A 20307-nucleotide genomic window follows, 5' to 3' on the forward strand; every position below is an offset into this window, starting at 1 on the left:
GTAAGGTTAAGGTTTGAGAATAGATATAGGGTATATTTAAAATGTAACTATGTTTATTTGTATAACCAATATAATTTAATTAATTGAGATATTTATAGAAATAATGAAAGTTCATTTATTATAATTTGAATATTTATGAAAGATTGCTAGAATTCATTAATTGTGATCAATATTTTATGTTATGAAACAATCAAAATTTTTATAAAATCACATATTCATTAAATTAAATAGACGGTTGAGATTGAGTTGTATTAATTGTACAAATGTAAATGTTACATAATAACTCACCTTTATGTATATAATATATATATATATATATACACACCAAGAAGTAATTAGGGATAAAAATGAAAGTTAAGATTTATTTCTATCATGTTTGATCTTTTATTTTCTTTTTTAATTAAAAAAAATTTACCCCCTTAAATTTTAAACTAAATTATCTTAAAATAATTAATATTTTAATCAAACAAATTATATTAAAAAAACGAGCATTATATTCTTCTCGATTTGATATTGATCTTGATATAGTTTTTTTTATTTATTTATGTTTTAACGTTTTTTACGTCATATGATATATTTGTGTAATATTCATTATGAATATTTATACACGTTCATATGTTTACAACAACTCCTTAATATTTATACATAGTATGATATCATCATGAATAATTATGTATTTTCACATGTATCCAATAAATCTCCAGTATTCATACATCACTATGACATTATCATCAATATACGTTTTCTTTATAACATTCATCATAAATGTATATTCACGTGTATACAATAATTTTTTAGTATTCATATATCATACATACTATTTATCATGAATATTTATATATGTTCATGTGTATATAACAATTTTTCAACATCCATACATCCATATGATATTCGACATGAATATACATTCACTGTAACATTTATCATAAATAAACATACTATTCATCATGAATATTTATATATGATCACGTGTATACATTAATTCTCTGATATTTATATTAATATGATATTTATCAAAAGTATTAATTTTCACCATAATATTTATCTTGAATATACTACAGTTTCAACTTCTCATAAATATTTATATGTATATATATATTGATGGTTTCCTAATATAAAGCGTTAATCATAATTAATTAACTCTAAACATCTTCCATAAATATATCAATTGTAATAAATGAATCTTTATCATTTTCATAAATATCTTAAGTGATTAATTTATATGGTTTCCAATGCTTCAATGGTTTGTATTTGATTACGACTATGTATAGACGAATGATCATGTGAGAAAGAGAGTTAAGGTGAGAATCGTAAAAAGGGATTTGGACCCTTGATCATCTTTAATCTCAAACTCACCCATGAATCGCACTTGATATGGGTTTTGATCTAGTGCATCTCATCCTAATGTGCACACAAGGATAGAGATCCCTTCTTACACTTCTCACCTTAACTCTCCTTCTCACCGGAACCCAACCCTATATATATACTAATTGTATACTCGTGCTATGCAACAGGACGTAATCAAGCGTCTAAAAAGGAACGTAGCCTTTCTAAGGACTCTTCCCCCATGGCAGTTCTCGAATTATCCAGAGGTCGAGCTCCCAAAACCCCTTCTTCATATGCAGCTTTCCCATTCCATCCATTTTACCGATACACAAGTCGTACCATCGAAGAGTGTACGGTGGAGATGTAGAAGAAATTGAGGTGAACATTTGATTTATTATCACTTGAACTTTATTTGTTACTTAAAGTCATGTATCTATGCATTGCACTAGGATTTAAATTTCATTATAAATTCAGAACAAGAAATTAATGCAAATTTCTCATTAAAAAGAAAAAAAAAGTCTAAAATTTATGTCTGAAAAAAAAATTCAATTAGTGGTTGAACATGACTTAGGGACCGTTTACCAACCACTTACTCGGGTAAGTGAACACCAAGTCGCATTTCCTTATCGGATGAATATGGTAGGTGAAACATCCCATCCCACATCGGTTGGTGAGGAGAACTAAGCACTCCTTATAAGGGTGTGGATACCTCATCCTAGCATGACCGGTTTTGGGGCTTGCGTTGTGCGGCTGCCAGAAACAAAACCGTGCGACTACTGCTTTTTGGTTGAGCGGGCAGGTTAGTCAAAGCGGACAATATCATGCTACGGGGTTCTGGGGGCGTTACAGTAAGGACTAAGAATCTTACCCGGTAAGAACAAGACAAGGATCAAGAGTCTTACCCGGTAAGTGAGTATGACAACTCTTACCACGGTAAATGATTACAGGGTAAAATGTTGCATACAATACCGTTTTGGTGAACTAAAATCTTACCCTGTAAGTAAATGATAGTGTTAAATTTTACCAGTAAATGCTTACCGGGTAAGTGTTTGATAATCGGCCCCTTAACTGAAAAATGTGTTAAATATTCTTGTATAATTTGCATTACATGAGTTTGTCTAAAGCCTCATATCGTACACGAGATTGGAGTTTGGAGATCCCGTACACGAGACAAAAAATTTGTTTGGCCAACTGTTCTAAAACTTAAACCCATAATACTTCACAAAGCAAATAAAACTAAGGATCAGTCAAGTGATTGATTTCTAGTGAGCAAATGATAATCCGACACCCATACTAAGGTCAGTGACAATTGAAGACAGAAGGTGAACGCTTTTGACACTAAAGAACTATCATCTGGGGAAAAAAACATCAGTTTCATGAGTGAAACAAAACGAGAAAACATCACTGCCTGTAAACAACCCCTGATGAGTGATTACCAAGCAGCAAAAATCAGATTCAAAAGCCACTGGGTTATGTCAAACACAACGCATTTATCATGATAGGTTCAAAACATAATTAATTGTAATCAAACAATTGAGAGAAATATGATATAATTAATATGTCATACCATTATCCGAACATTTTCATCTAAACACATAATATTCTTTCTAAAAAAATGATTATAAAAGACAGCCAATAAGGGCATACAATTTTGTATACCCAAAACTTAAATGATCTTATTGCCATCTTTTCTGTCTTCAAGATCCAACTTTGTATAGGATCTGGGGCGAGGATCTGATAGAACTTTACATATATTTACGTCACATTAATCAATGATCTCTCAAAATCAGGTGATACCGTCTTAGAATATGCTTGGGGCGCTGATCTGACCTTGGTTCTTTCGCCTGAGTTATGGCACCCTCATTGTTGCAATAGATCTCAACAGGGTCACATAAGTTATGAATGACTTCTAGGTCTGAGATGATCTTATTTCATCCAAACAGCTTCTTTTATGGCGTCCAACGCTGCAATGTACTCCAATTCTAAGTCGAATATGCTATTGTACTTTGCTTGTAGCTCTTCCAACTCAAAACACTACCATTTAACACAAATATGTATCTCAACTACGATTTAAAGTCATCATGGTCAGTTTGGAAGCTAGCATCAAAAGAACTCGTCCAACAAGGAACCCAACACCCGAACCTGGTTTGACCGAGGAAGCCCTGAGTTGACCTAGGATGGGGACGGGGATGGAGATTCCTCGATTTTGTTAACCGGGGATGGGGGCGGAGATGGGGATACCCTCAAACCTGACTCCAACCCTGGCCCGGATTATTTATTAGTACGTTTTTATATTAATAGATATGTATATGTATAATCTAGTAAAATGAAAAACTCAATTAGGATATTGTAATTCATAAATTTAATAAATATAATCAATCTTCGATTATAAGAAAACTTTGAAAATGTTTTATAGTATTTATTTGATTGTTTGGCGAGACTTTTTGGTGATATAACAATGTGGATGCATAAAATTTTCAATTATTAACCATTGTAATTGATATATTTATTTTGAACTACTCTTATACTAATGTAACCATTAAAATTTGGTTTACCGAGATTTAGAATAATATGAAGTTTAAACGTGAAATTGACATTTATAAGATATTATTAAAAAAAAAATTGTAAATGGGGAAATCCCTGATTCCCCGATAGGGATGGGGATGTGGAGCGGAATCCCAATCCTGGTATCCTGTTAATAGTTGGATATATAGATCTTCTTCCTAACCGTCATATAGACATAGTAAAATATTGGTTCTTCTTAGATACTTCATGATGTTCTTTACTGCTACCCAGTGAACGTCACCTGGGTTTTGCTGATATTTTTCGTCATGTTTAGGGCATACGAGACGTCTGGTTTAATACATAACATGACATACATGATAGAACCGATGGCCGAAGCATAGGAAACACCCTTCATATAATACATGTCATGTTTTGTACTAGGACACTCAGTCTTGCTCATTTGTATGTCATGTACCATTGGCAAGTTTCTTCTCTTGGAACCGCGCATATTGAAGTATTTCAAGACATTGTCAATGTATGTACTCGTGCTTAATCCAATTAAGCGCTTTAATCTATCTCGATAGATCTTTATGTCAAGGATATATGTTGCTCTCCTAAATGCTTCATCACATACCACTTCTATAGCCAGGCCTTTTATACCCTTAAGCGTTGATATGTCATTTCTGATGATCAACATGTCATCGACATATAGGATCAGGAATATTATTATGCTCCCATCGGTCTTCTTGTATACACAATGTTCATCTTCGTTCTTTACAAAACCAATTTCTTTGATTTTCTCGTCAAAACGAAGATTCCAACTACAAGATACTTACTTTCAATCCATAAATGGACCTTTGCAATTTGCATACATTTTCAGAATAAATTAGATGTTTAAAACCTTCTGGTTGTATCATGTACACGTCCTCGTTTAAAGTTCTGTTAAGGAACGCGGTTTTAACATACAGTAGTCATATCTCGTAATCATGATGCACATCTATGACAAGAAGAATCGTGATAGATTTAATCATAGCTACCAGAGAAAAAGTCTCATCATAATCAACTCCTGAGTTTGAGTGAGACCTTTTGCTACCAACCTGGCTTTATAAGTATGCACAATTCCATCCATGTCAGTTTTCTTTTTGAATACCCATTTGCACCTAATGACTTTGCAGTCGACATGTGCATTTACCAAGTTCCAAACTTGGTTATCTAACATAGATTGCATTTCAGCCTTCATGGCAAGGACATGGGTTTGTGAGAGTTGGTGAGCCAAATTTGCTGGTTAACTTTACACTCCAAAACTAGCTTGCCAAAATAATATTTGCCAAACTGTCTGACTTATCCAGTATTTGTCTTCAATCGGTTATATGACAACCAATCCAGTTTGGCGTCGATATTGTGTTCACTTCAACTAGTTTTCGATTTCGTTGAGGGATTTTGCTTTAAACCAATACTAAATACAAGAATAAGACCTTTACAGCTGAAATCTCATTCAAACCTTGTTTGAAATATATGAGATATTTTGAATCCCAACAAGAAGATATTGCATAAAATTAAATACTTTAAACAAAACTTAGATCCTTAAATATTTTGGATCCTCAAAATTTCTCCATATTTTCATATGTTTCAGGTCATGATGTTTTTTCAGATTCCATAGTTTTCGAATCCTGAAGATTTTTGGATATCTTTATACACATCTGATCTGATTCTTAATTTGTATTTCAGATTCTAAACATAAATTCTAAAAACTTTTCTAAATATTTTATCAAATATATTTATATATTTATCAAATTAAACATCTATATAAAAACAAAATAAAGCCAAATACCAAAAAAACTTTCAAGATGGGTGGGGTTGACCATCTAACACGTTTTTTTTACTTTTACATTTTAAATATATATATATATATATATATATATATATATATATATATATATTGTAATAATAGTTTAAAAAATTGATGGTCCAATATTTTTCGAATAATATTATACAAAAACGATATGATACAAACGTCAAAAGCGTCTAACGGTATACAGGTTTCATAATCATTACAAGAGAGGTAAATCACATATACGAATTACTAAAAGCATGTAAGTGGGGACTTATAGTTGAACGTGACAGTTCCTGCTTAATTTGTAAACATATTTACATTATTAGACTAAGGTTATAAAATAACATTTATTTGGATAAAAAGTTGATTACCAATAATTCTAACCGGCTTTACACATAACACCCTTCCAAGAATACCAATGTGAGGGAACATTTTTTGACTCACTTAGTAGCTGAGGCTAGCGGGGGCGCCCAAAATCGAACCCATGACGTGTCTTATATTAAACAAAGTTGTCTTACTCTTTACCAAATTAGCTACATGGCAAAGCTATAAAAGAAACATTTATTAGATGTACCATTTGTTTGCTATTCCACTTCTTTTTATAGGTTTATCCGACTGGCGAATGATCGTATGAGAAAGAGAGTTAATATGAGAAGCGTAAGATGAGATATGGATCCTTGATTATTTTTAATCTCAAATCCACCCATGAAAACCGCTTGATACAAGGATTGATCTGGTATATCTCGGTGCATCTCATCTTAGAGAAGCGTAAGTAACGATTTGGACCCTTGATCACCTTTAATCTGAAACCCACCCATGAATCACGCTTGATACGGGGATTGATACGAAACATCTAGTGCATAAGGATGGTGATGTGGCTCGACCCATTGGGGAACCTGGCTCACCGACCCGCACGGGGATGAGGATTCCCCGCTAAAATGGGTCCCGGGACCGGGGATCCCCAATAGACTTAATCCGGGGACGGGGACGGGGCCGATGGATGTTACTTAAATCGGCGTTGGGCCGAGGACAGGGATCCCCAGTAGACTCAAACTAACATATATTTTTCATAAGGTTTGACTGGAGACAGGATGTTGATCTCCGCACCTGCTGGGGACCAGGGCCATGGGCTATTACTAAAAACCAGGGCCGAGGATTACAAAACTCGCCCCATCCCCGCCTCGTTGCATGCCTACTGGTGCATCTCATCCTATATAAGCGTAAGAAAAGATCGGGATCCTTGATCACCTTTTAATCTCAAACCACCCATGAATCATGCTTGATACGACATGCATCTCATTATAATGTGCATCTAATAATGGAGATTCCTTGTTACGTTTCTCATCTTAACTCTCCTTCTTACCGAAACCTAACCCTTATTCGTCTAAATAACTTGACTCGTTTTTTACATAAATAAAAATTTACATTTATTATAAACTCATAAATCAAGTTTAATAGAAATGAATTTACTTTGAAAAAAAAATTCAAATAAGACGGTAACGAAATTAAATAAAAAAAAACAGAAAATATACTTCTACAAACAACGTGTCAAAAACGTATGCATCCCACTTGGGTGGAGGGCAAAAACGGAAATTAAGCAACGTCGTTCTCTTATTGGCTTTCACCTCTCCTCTCCTCTCCTTTCCTTAGCCACAACACTGCGTAACACTGGATTATTACCCCTTGTGGAATGAAATGTTTTTCTTGGGGTTCCTGTACAACAAAACAGTAGCCACCTGCGGTCGCACGGTTACCAAATACGCGTCTCCGTATGCAAGTAAACTTATCTTTTTTACCCCTACTATTCTAAATTAACATTTAAACCCACCAATTTTGAGTAATTTTATCTTTTTCGCTCCAAATTTTATTCAAATTTCACATTTGACCCACTAACTATCAATTTTTATCTTTTTGGTCTCTCAATTTCTTTTATGTAACTCCCTAAACATATGTGAGACTACTTAAACAGATTTATATGGAATACGATTAATATGACAATACGTATTTATCATATTACTTATTTATGAATATAAAAAAAAGAAATAGATAAAAACACTAACGGTTCAACACAATCTGTTTTAACTTAAACTTGCATTAATATTTTAGCCCATTTGATCAAAACTCAATTGTACCCATCATCAAACTTGTTTTGTTATATACGTTGACCTTGACTTGACAGATACAATGTTTATGAAACATTGCGTTCTTTCTTATTGTAAGTCTCCTTAAGCAAGCCACTGTAATAATTTCATCTGCATGGTATATAAGTTATTCAAGTGCAAAGAACTTGTGGAAAACCACAAGGGTGGTGCATGATTGGTTTGAGCTTGGCTCCAAAGGTCAAAAGTGCCTGGAGGTCCCAGGTTCATCCAAGAAGGAACAAAAATCCCCTTGTGGCCATGGAGGTTCAAATACGGTGACTCCGGGCTACCTGCAAAGCATGTGGTCGTCCTGGGATTAGTCGGCTCACATAGCATGTTAAATATCCAGGTTAGTCAAAACAAAAAAAAAGACTTGTGGAAGTTAACTTCACGTTTTTGATTCAACCGTATCAAAACACAGAACATTCGGAGGAGTTATAACTGCAAAATAGTCAAATTTTTATTCAAAGCATGTAACAAGTTAAGTACGAGTTTATAAAACTCGTTTTTCAGAGCTTATCGAACTTTTGGAGCTCTGTGCATGTGTTAATAATTCTGTTTCAAGCTCAAATTAAACTTGTCTTATTGAAAAAAGTTTTGATGGATATTTTGAGATATCAAATTAAGCCTGTTTCATTAAGCATATTTGTGATGAAGACTCGAGTTATTCATAGGGATAGTGATTTGTCCCGAACCGGTGGGGAACCCGGTTCACCTGACCCGTACGGGGATTCCCCGCTAGAACGGGTCCCGGGGCCGGGGATCCCCAGTAGACTCAAACCAGGGACGGGATCCCCCGTAGAATCTAACTAAATGATACTATTTACGGGGTTTGACCGGGGTTTTACTGGGTTTTGACCGAGTATTGCTAGAGATTTGACCGGGGACGGGATAATAATCCCCGTACCCGCCGGGGACCGAGGCCAGGGGACGTTACTACAAACTGGGGTCGGGTTCGGGGATTACAAAACCCGCCCCATCCCCGCCCCCGTTGCCATGCCTAGTTATTCACACTCTTGAATCAAGCTCGATCTTGCGTTAAGAAGACCCATCAAACATCAAATCAAAATTAAGATAACACCATTGATTTAGGTCCAAAGCTTCCTTAAAATCGAGTTTTGTTCTACTTGTTTATAGCCTGATCAGGGGATTTATTGGATTTATAAATTATTAGAAAAATGTATAATTCAAATATTTTAAGGTGGAAAAACTTTTTGAGTGCTTTTTGTGGAATTGTATCCATCTTAATGGGATCAATAACTGATATCGACCCAAAAATATTTTGTTCAAGGGCAAGATAGATAAATAAAGTTGCATTATATAATCTACTATTTATGCCTCTGACGAGTAGCTCAACAAAGAGGAGGGGGATTTTCTCCAAAACAATACAGGTCCTGGGCCTAATCCTAGGCACCCAGCTAGCGTTAGCTGTGGGTGAGTCAAAAAATACCCTTCATGTTGATATTCTTAAAGCTAGGTTCCATGTGGAGTCGGTTGAGGTTACTGGTAATCAACTTTTTACCTTAGGGGCTGTTTGGTAGGCTCTTAATGGTTACATTAAGAGCCAATCGTTGAATCGGTCAGAGGTTGCGTGTGTTTGGCAAAAAAAAAACAATCTCTTAATGGTTACAAACACCTCTTAACCATTTTGCACCTGGTGCTTCACTCAACCATTCAGACATCATTTGTTCCATCTTTACCCCTCCCACCCCTCTCTTCCAGCGTCGCCTTCACCGTCTCCAGAGTTCATGTCGCCTTCCACGAGTTCACGTCGCCTTCACCGTCTCCATCTCCGGCCACCTGCACCGTCTCCATCTCCGGCCACCTGCACCGTCTCCATCTCCGTCTCAAATCATAGAACCCAAAAATCAAATCATAGAACCCAGCACCCCTCTCTTGTTGGTCACCGGAACAGTCGATCGAAGCTGGCGACGGAGAGGGATGGCAGAGGCGGAAGGCCTGAGCGGCGGCGACGGAGGGGAAGGCCTGAGCGGCGGCGACGGAGGGGAAGGCCTGAGCGGCGGCGACAGAGGGGAAGGCCTGAGCGGCGGCGACGGAGGAGAAGGCCTGAGCGACGGAGACGGAGGGGAAGCAGCGGCGACGGAGGGAAGGCCTGAGATGGTAGGAGATGAAGGGGGCGATGAAACTGGAACCGTGTCCATACATATATGATTTTTGTTATTTATAATTTAATTTAAATTATTTAATATTATTGAGGGTTAAAATGGTAATTTGTTATCATTCAGAAAACATTTACCAAACAACCATATTTCATTCAGCACTTAACCATTCTAACCCTCTTAGCCATTCTGACCTCTTAACTATTCTGCACTAAATCATTCAGCAACTGCCAAACAGCCCCTTAGTATAATATACTATTTACCAAAAATAAATGAATTAATGGGTTAAAAGCAAACAAATAAGATAATATATGGGCTAAAAGAGGTATAATCAAATGAAAACTAATTAGTTTGTTGTAACTGTGAAATCCAATATAAGCCAATCATTTTATTATATTAATTGTATCACCTTAATTAAGAAAAATGGTGTATTATTAATTTTATTAATATTTTTTAAAGGTTATTAATCAAAGAGATTGATACTATTTCCTTATTAATCAAACAAATTATGGAAGTTTCTTTCTATGAAGTTACAATTAAAAAAATAAATAAATATTTTCTTACTGTTAAAAGTTATTGGGTATCGCACTGGTAACATAGTGGTATCACAATTGTATTCATCAACCAGATCTGGTATCATAGTGTGTATCACAATGTATTTTTGTCCTTATACGAAGTATATCACAATATATTTTTGTTGTTTTACTAAATGTAACACAATATATTAGGTAATGTTTTCTTTGCCAAGTGTATCACACTGTGTTTTTTCTTTATTTTATTAAACGTATTACAATGTGCATCATATGTCGATATAATGTTCGTTGGAGAGAGTTGAGAGGAGACATAAGAGAGGAGAAATTTAGAAGAACTAAAATGCCCTTAATTAATATTTTTAATTAAAATAATTAAAATTATTAATTTACTAATTTAAATTTATAATTGAAAATCTCACGGTTAAAACAAACTAATTAGTTGTTTATTTAAGGAACGTGTAAAATTATATATCTCCTGTAAACGGCACAAATATAGATATATATATATATATATATATAGATATATAGAGATAGATAGACTCCATTTACTGTCCACATCCTCTGACCGGTTTAGCATTCTAGAGAGAGAGAGGGTGAGGGGGAGAGAGAGTATCTACTCTTTGACTCAGCCATGCCGGCAAAGACGTCTTGCTATATGTAATATATATATATATATATATATCTGTATATCTCTGTGAGATGAAAGCGCGTTGAAGATATCCGAACTAGCAAAGGCTTTGATTTTGATTCTCTTCCACGGAAAAGTTGCAGACAAATCCTGAATTTTGAACAGCCCATCAAAACCCTAATTTTGGGTTTTCTTTCAGATCAGTTCTAAAGGTATAATCAGTTTTATTCAATATCAAGCGAGGGATTGGAAATTTGGCTTTGGTTTTCAGATTATCATAATTTTTACTTGAATTCAAGGGTTTCATGTTCTGTCGCGAGTGATTACGAATCGTAATTTACGATTAGCAGATGAACTTGGCCAGAAGTGAATCTTTGTTTTTTGATTAGTTTGACCAACGTTTACTTGTGCAAGAATTAGATTGGCTGTTTGTTTGTTGGTCATTTGATGGGTGGAATTTGTGGTAAGCCTTCTGTCATCGAAGATGGCAGGGGGAGCCCGAGTTCAAGGGATAGGGTGCCGAGTAAAGCTTCATCAGAACCGCGAGGATCGCGGTCCAAAAGGGTAGAAAGTTTTAGGGTGAAGAGTAGGGCTGAGGTAAGAACCGGATCCCTTGACAAGAGACAGAGTTCTTCAAGACGCGTTCGTGATGATCATTACGAGAAGAAGAGAGAGGTGCCTGAAATGACTATTGGGACAATCCCGAAAGCTATAGAAGGTGAACAGGTTGTGGCAGGTTGGCCTTCTTGGCTTGTTGCTGTAGCTGGTGAAGCTATCAATGGATGGTTACCTCGACGAGCAGATACATTTGAGAAATTAGATAAGGTATCTTTATGAAAGTTATGTCAAATTTGATTATCTCAGTCTCAGGTGCCTAATTATGACATTCAAATCAAATGTGATTGGTGCATGTTTTCAATTCTGTTGAACTTTTGGTTACGTACTTTAAATTGATAGCATGGACAGGTGGTTGACATTTGACTCATTGTGGTTATTCTCAGTTGCAAAGAAACCATAATTTTGTAAATATGCAACAACAATACACTTTGCAACAAAAATCAATTTTTGGACCAGTGTTTTTAAGCCTTTTCATTTTCCATTTTAAGGCCATGTTTGGCAACCACAGATAGATTTATAAGTTAGATTATTTTTTGAGCTTATTGAAAAATCATGTTTGGTAAACCATAAGCTAGCTTTTCAACAAACTTCAGGGCTCTTTTTTCCATTTATGCCTCTTATAGGTTGATTAAATATTTTTCAACATGTTTTTAGGCTACTTTACATTGTCATCTAGCTTGTTTGCTATTTTTTTCACCAAACGTGACTACTGACTAGTTTATCATTTGTTAGCAATCTATCAGCTAGCTTGCTTCCATATGTTGTAGTTAACTATAGTGTTGTTTGGAGTTTTTGCAAAGGTGATAGTCATCTGCAACAAAATCCAAAACAATGTGATTTAAGTGATCAACTATTTTTGTATAAATTTGTTTTTTTTGCTACAAAAAAGAACAAATACAATTGTTCATAAAGTTGATCCATGGAGTTATGGTCTTTCTTTGAACCTTTCGCCCTTTCAATATTTTCTGCTGAACTACTCGGTTTTTGTCGAAGATTTGAAATGCCTGGTTGTTCTTTCAGGATTGTGATGGCGTTGTTATTAGTATGATTTTAACTTTTCGAGAACTAGTCTTTTTCTGGATATAATATAGAAATCAAAATATCAAATTTTGGATAAAGGGTGTAGAATTACCGGGATTTAAAACATATTTCTCATTAAGCTAAGCAGTTTATAAATAGGATCATGCCCATGTTCAATCTGGGATATCAATGTGAGGGCTTGGAAGCATGAATTGTTGACCACAATGTTTGCGTCAAATATAACCGATAAGTTACATATGATGAAGTTCTATGCTATTTTCAAGGATTTCTGGAACCTGTACACATGTGTTCTAGTATGTTATACTTATAAGACTTCTAGTTGAAGATAGCATGGTAGATCCACTGTTTCAGTAGAGAGTTTCTCTTGATCCTTGCATTTTGTTAGTATTATTTTAGACTGAAAGTGGGAGGGAACACAAATTATTTTTTAGTGGTGAGCACTGATACTTTAAAGATAGACTTGCTAATGTGTTGGCATTCTCATATGATAGATTTGGTTTTGATGCCAACAGTTTTCTATTCATGCAGATTGGCCAAGGAACATATAGCAGTGTCTACAAGGCTCGTGATCTTACAAATAACAAAATTGTTGCTTTAAAAAGAGTGCGATTTGATAATAGGGATCCTGAGAGTGTCAGGTTTATGGCGAGGGAAATTCTTATTTTGCGAAGGCTTGATCATCCTAATATAATTAAGCTGGAAGGGTTGGTCACTTCTCGCACTTCATGCAGCCTGTACCTGGTTTTTGAGTACATGGAACATGATCTTACTGGACTCGCATCGCTACCCGGGGTCAAGTTCACAGAACCACAGGTAGTATCTTTATCACTATGTTTGACATGCATACTGGTTCCATGTTTAGAAATGCCATTATTATATCAAAACCAATGTTTAAAAACCTTCTATTACTCGGCTGTTTAAACCGGTTCGCCTCCACCCGATAAGATGACTAGTCTAGGCCTTGTTTATTAAAAAAAGCTCTTATTAGCCTCTTATGTCTGATTCATTTAAGAGGTAGGGCCATTCAGACTGTTTATTTTTTCCAATTTTTCAGAGACACTCATGTCTTATTGTCCTCTTATCTGGTAAGAGGTAAACCAACCTCTTATTTGCCTCTTATTGTTCTCCAAACCCTTAGCAACAGCGTTTCTCTATCGATTAACCTTACTCAATCATTTTTCTCGATCGATCCTTACCAAATGGATCCTCACCTCTCTCAATTGATGTATTTTTAATAGGATTTAAATGTGTTGAATACCGTCAATGGTATATTCTATGTTCAAATGAATGCTAATTATATTATTTAGATGTAAATTTCGTAATGATGATGAATAAATGTGTGAAATTGTATAAATTTATCAAATTCAACACTATAATTTTCTAATGGGTAAAATAGAACATTTAAACAAGTTCAGATGTTTATCAGTTTACAAAAACAAACAATCCTGTTAATTCAGATTTCAGACTTCAGCACCACCTCTTATCAATCAGAAGTGAAATAAGACTTCAGACTTCAGCACCTCTTAAAAACAAACGCCACCTATGTCAATCTCAAAAATGAGTTTTATTTAAGAACCAACGATCTAACTTTTCAATCATAGAGCAGTACAAAGGTGCACCATGAAGTGTAAAAGTTAACCTTCATGCGTAGTTCTTCTACCCCTTTATTCAAAATACTTTTTGTTTCATCGTGTATATTCTTTTACTTAACATTTGGCTTATTAATAAATTGTTGGTATTTACTCTTTATGTTTGTTGTTAACTATTAAAATGATTTTGTTATGTTATGTTGAAATTCATTTTTTTTATATAATCTTTCATCATTTTGTAGGGAAGTCCCAAATTGCTATTTCATTTTGAACATTTAAAATGAACATTTTTTTATTATCGTAATATGAATATTATTGTATAATGACTTGCGCTTGACCTAATGACATTTCTGAACGCTACATTTCTAGATGAATGAGTGGTCTGGGCTAAAACATCGACTAATATTGCTGCGAGTAGGATGCCATTCAAATTTCTATTTTCTAATCATGAATGGATGTTTGTAGGTTAAATGTTACATGCAGCAGCTGCTACGTGGACTTGATCATTGTCATAGTCGTGGTGTCCTGCACCGTGATATTAAAGGGTCAAATCTTTTGATTGACGATCATGGTGTCTTGAAAATAGCAGACTTTGGTTTGGCAAGTTTCTTTGATCAGGGTGAAAATATGCAATTGACAAGCCGTGTTGTGACTCTTTGGTATCGACCACCGGAACTTTTACTTGGAGCAACTCATTATGGAGCTGCTGTTGATTTATGGAGCACTGGATGCATCCTCGGAGAGCTATATGCTGGCAAGCCTATCATGCCTGGTCGAACGGAGGTAATACAGTAACTTCGTTTCTGTCTCTTGCCTGTTGAGAAACTGTTACTGTGAATGTATTTTGTGCATAAGAAGTGCTCCTCCATGCACTAGAGCTATTCTACTTCAGTTTTTTATTTAGAACTGGCTACTTTATATTTTGAAGCCTGGTATGAATAGATATGATTCCTAGGAAATAACATAATGACATCAAAAAGTTAAAAGAGTAATATTATAAATACAAAAAGAACATGTGGAAGCCATAGCAGATAAATGGTAATTATAATTTTGGTAAATACAAGTTTGACATTGAAGGTCGAAGTAGTACAATCTGAGAGAGCACAGAGGTAGTAAGAGTTTATGGTCCTTCCATTCTCATTCAGTAATTTGTTTCTTTGAACTTTTCCGTGCAAGAAGATTTGCATATTTGGATACTTGCACTCTCATTTGACTTGTGATTTTTATCTGGTAGGTTGAGCAATTGCATAAAATATTTAAGCTTTGTGGTTCACCATCTGAAGATTATTGGAGAAAATCGAAATTACGTCACTCGGCGGTGTTCAAACCTACACAGCCTTATAGACGACGGATTGAAGAAACTTTTAGAGATATTCCTTCAGTTGCTATTGGGCTTATGGAGACCTTATGTGCAATAGATCCTTCACATAGAGGAACTGCATTGTTTGCTTTAAAGAGTGAGGTAACAATCTTTCTTGAATAGTTCTATTTGTTTAAACCATTTTTTAATTGTTTATTTTGCGGGTTTCCTATTTATTTCTCATTTAGAATCCAGAACGCATCATCAGTTCTTTCACCATATTAATGGTCCACAAAATATTAGTAGCAGCAATGCATAAAATTCCAGGAAATAATGGAGGCCTGTGCATTTGAAACTCAAATAGTGAATACATCAGTGAGCAAGTTAAGTTATAGACTTATAGGCTGCTTAATGGCTGTTGGATATATAATTTAACCCAAGAAGTTAATCTGATACTTCTTTTGCCCATGAAAATTATAACGTTTGACTCGAAGCGTAATTATTTTTCGTATATTTTCACTCACATTGCGGTGGTGGGAAGTCTTATTTTCCCTTAAGAAAAACTTTAGACTCTTTCTAATATTTAGGACACCCGATAATTAAGCAAAAGATTGTGAACCAAGATTAATAGCGGCAGTTTATGTCTTGATAATAATAGGAAAACAGGTAGTATTAGCATGAAAACTATTTCAGTGGGACATGTCAAAAAGGAAAGTATTACAGACTTCATGGGGCAAAGCAAGTATGTGGTTGTGTTAATTGCCATCCAAAAGTCATCTTTCATTGTACCTTCTAATTTCGTTCGCGTTTGAACTCAAGGTAGGTAGGTATATTTGCTGTCTTTAATTATGTTGCTCCATTCTTTGTGCTGGTTGGTTCTTAGTTCAACTGTTTAAACTACACCCTTAATTTTATTAATTTCTTGCATTTTTGTATGAGAAAGATTAACACTATGAAATCAGATGACTTACATATATATTTTCATATGTCTTCCAGTACTTTACAACCAAACCTCATGCATGTGATCCTTCAAGTTTACCAAAATATCCTCCCAGCAAAGAAATCGACGCAAAAATGAGGGAGGAAGAAGCTAGAAGGTATTTGCATATATTTGAGTGATAATGTTTGCCTATTTCTGTAAATGGCATTTATAAAGCATAGAAATGTTTGCTTTTGCTTGAGTTCACTACTACTCAACCTGCACTTGCAGTCACCAACTCTTGCCTTTCAGGCTAGAATCCAGAAGTTGAGTAACTGCCCCTAAAGTTGACATGGAAAAAACAGTAGTTCTGTAGCATCTACTCAAGTTAAAATCAAACCGACTATTTTTCTAGATATAGTGTGTGATGATTCCATAAAAAGTAATTCCAGGAGTTAGATGTTGCATGGTTGACATAGATTTACGTGTACACAGCTAGAAGCCAGAATAGTTCATGGTTTCTGGAACTATGATAATATAGAAGTCCGAGTCTCAGAGCAACTGGTAAGGTTGCTTCTTCATGAACAGAATGCCGTGGGGGTTTTGTTCACAGAAAAATCTCTTCACAAAATCTTGGGAAATATTGCAAAAGAATACTTCTGTTCCAGTACTTACATAACAACCGGGTCACCCTTTTGTTAAAATTTCAAATAATTGTACTCTATATCATGATGCTTATGTTGTTATATGATTAGATAGTTAATGGCGCAAGTAGAATGCAAAGACCATAAGTTGGCATCTTTACTACTCAATCTAGGAGGGTCTTTTCCCTTGATCAGTTTTGTTCTGCAGTTTAATACGATTGTTAATTAATAATCTATATGTCTTGACTATTATCCTTGACATCTTGTTTTGACTGCTGAAACCGAAAGTTGTTTGTTTGACCTTCAAACTCGAAGTATGGAAACTTATAGAGTGGGATGGGAGTTGGTTTATGTTGTATTATAACTTTTTAGCTCTTTGAAGCAACTCCTTGATAACTCAAGTTGGTCTTGTAGACAAAGAGCGGAAGGAGGTAAGGGCCAAAAGATTGACAAGGAAAGCCGAGGGCCAAGAGAACCTCGGGCAGTTCCAGCTCCTGATGCTAATGCCGAGTTACCTGCGTCAATGCAGGTACTTGCATTTCTTTTCGTGTTGATTATTTTGACAGAACAAGTTCTGAATTTTGCATATATGACTCAAGTCTCAAGCCAACTTCTGTGATACAAACATATATTGGCAACTTGTGATATACCACATATGTTGCACATCATTTGATAGCTATTTTCCGGTCTGCTTTTGCAATTTTATTTTAAAGCAAGTGAAAACTAGACAGGGAATGGTGTTTAGCAAATGTTTCATTTCAGAAAATAAAAACCAGTTTACAAATTCTCTTAAACAGGAGTTACAATTGTAAGTCTGATTCTGATGTTTTCACAGTTTTTTCTGATTCTGAGCTTTCAAACTTTGTGTAACAATTTCAATTTTTGATTCAAAAAATTTCGTTCTTCTTTTTCAAAAAAATTAACTGCCTTACCAATCATGTTTCAATGTTGTTAAACAAAACTGCGAATCCATTCACATTACAGAAAATGTCGAATAGAAAAAAGATAATTTTGGATATTGATAAGTTTTCATCACATTTACTTGTACTTAATTTCAATATGTTCTCATTTTTATGATGTGTGTTCATTTGTTACAGTGGTTCAATTAATTCAAACTATTTAAGTGTAACAGAGTCCTCCCAACGAGATGAAAATATTATTTTACATGGTATTCAATTGTGGTTTTGGTACAGAACATAAATTGTGTGTATATATATATGTGTGTGTGTGTGTGTGTAAAATATTTGATCATATAGCAAGATATAGGGTTTTGAGATACACCCTGTGTTGCTATCCCTGTTAAGTTTTAACAATTGTCGAAATTGTTTACAGAAAAGGAACGAGCGATCAAGTTCAAAGAGTAGAAGTGAGTACTTCAACCGGAACAAGGATGACACAGCTTCTGGTTTCCCTATTGAGCAACCAAGACTATCACATAATTCAAAAGAAGTGCGTAACGATATGGAACTTCCTCCTCCAATGAGGGAATCCTATTCTGGGCCATTGGTTGCAGGCGCATGGACAAAATCAGGGAAGAAATATGATGATGTTTCAATCACAAGCAGAGCTGACTTGTCTGCACTCTCTGGTTTAGTCAGTTCCAGGACATTGTTGGCTGAAGATCGTGAAAAACGTGTTCCTTCCCAGTTAGAAACAAGTCAAATGGGCAGGCTATCAGAGTTCACCCAAGATTTTGGACACTCAAGAAAGCATGACCGGAAAGATCTTTCCTGGAGCATGGCTGGTCCTCGCCGTATTGAAAGTGGAAGATCCAGTACTAAAGAACCAGCTGCGGTGAGTTCTTCTTTTAACTCAAAAATTGTTCATATTCATATCTTTCAAGTCTACTATATGAATCATGGTTACAACACTTTTTCTTTATGGGATATACGAAAAACATCTGTTGGTCTCATACTTGGAATTTTCACAACCATATACATACAATTCATCTCTGTGAGAATATGTGGAATCCCATTAGATTACTCTCCAAAAGAGCCCTCTAGAGAGAAAGGAGGTTCCGACATATATAGAGGATAAATGGCCAGATTCAATTCTCCAAATAAAAATTAAAAACTGATGGTGTTCATTTAGCCGATAAATTGAAATATCGCTGCTACTTGTGTTGTGAATTACATCATGGTTCTTCATTTATCAACTATGACGAGAATACCCTCCATTAGAAAACAGAGGATGTGATTGACACGATTGGGCATTTGGTTTAATAAAAAGTCATATAGACACTATTAGACAAATATGTAAGATACTCGTATCAACAATGACAAGATTGAGGAATGGTAGAGGTTAGGTCTGCTTACATCTTACCCTATGGTTTGGTTTACTGTTTCACGACTCAACCCCTATGTATTTAAATTTCGTATTGATTTATGATTTTCTATTTTCAGAATGGTCATGGATACAAGGGAAACAACAAGATCCATTTTTCTGGTCCATTGGGTTCATCAAATGTTGATCAGATGCTTAAAGACCACGACCGTCATATTCAAGAAGCTGCAAGAAGAGCGCGGCTTGACAAGACCAGGCTCACTAAAGCCGAGGCCGAAATGATGTCAAATCCTGTGTATATGTCTAGTCGTCGAGCCAGGTAAGAGCTTGGTTCACCCATAGGAAAACCAAGCTAAGCTTAAGCCGGTGAGAGAGCCATGAGCTCTCCCCTGTAACTCTTTTAACTTTGTACATAGAAGTAATTAAATATTTTTGTTTTGCAACTTATTAATATTTTGTGTGGGAATATAGGAAAAATATGGCATAAATTTTGAAGCAGAATCTGGTTTATAATTAGTACATCAAGTATTTGTAGTTGAAGGTTGTTCTACCTCGAGTAACAAATCTTCGTAGTTTACCCTTTTCCGCCTTACGTTGTCTACGTTTCAAATGATTCGTACTTTTTTTTTTTTGACAAATTTCAAAAGCATTCGAGGGGCGTTGGTTCTTGAAATGTTCTTTTTGCAGGAACGAAGTCGGTCTTTGTAACACCCTACAAAAATATAATGCTTCAAAAGACATAAATTGGGAAAAACTTCTAATAAAGGGGAGAAGTATGCGTTACAAACAAAAATACATGAGACGGTAAATAACAACCTAATAATCT

The 20307-nt window shown here is 35.2% G+C and overlaps 1 protein-coding gene across 2 annotated transcripts; it reads left to right on the forward strand.

Moving 5' to 3' along the window:
* The first annotated feature begins 11114 nt into the window (after nt 1–11114).
* LOC112522494 (probable serine/threonine-protein kinase At1g54610) lies at nt 11115–20061 on the forward strand. Of its 2 annotated transcripts, XM_025131651.1 has the most exons (9): nt 11115–11299; nt 11477–11912; nt 13275–13559; nt 14801–15118; nt 15570–15797; nt 16632–16732; nt 17613–17727; nt 18531–18992; nt 19601–20061. In XM_025131651.1, the coding sequence occupies exons 2-9, from the start codon at nt 11535–11537 to the stop codon at nt 19802–19804; spliced, it is 2091 nt and encodes a 696-aa protein (XP_024987419.1). In that variant the 5' UTR covers nt 11115–11299; nt 11477–11534; the 3' UTR covers nt 19805–20061. The 2 variants fall into 2 exon arrangements, with proteins under 2 accessions (XP_024987419.1, XP_024987418.1); XM_025131650.1 differs by having other exon boundaries at nt 11116–11912.
* The last annotated feature ends 246 nt before the right edge of the window (nt 20062–20307 follow it).

Source organism: Cynara cardunculus (genome assembly GCF_001531365.2).
Source record: "Cynara cardunculus var. scolymus isolate 2C chromosome LG 12, CcrdV1, whole genome shotgun sequence".
Lineage (NCBI taxonomy): Eukaryota > Viridiplantae > Streptophyta > Magnoliopsida > Asterales > Asteraceae > Cynara > Cynara cardunculus.

What these genes read in the sequence shown, in the direction of transcription:
- LOC112522494 (XM_025131651.1), top strand. Translation starts at nt 11,535, where the DNA reads ATGGGTGGAATTTGTGGTAAGCCTTCTGTCATCGAAGATGGCAGGGGG. An exon ending in AGGGAGGAAGAAGCTAGAAG is followed by an intron (nt 16,733 to 17,612) that starts GTATTTGCATAT and finishes TTGGTCTTGTAG; the next exon opens with ACAAAGAGCGGAAGGAGGTA. An exon ending in AGTTACCTGCGTCAATGCAG is followed by an intron (nt 17,728 to 18,530) that starts GTACTTGCATTT and finishes AATTGTTTACAG; the next exon opens with AAAAGGAACGAGCGATCAAG.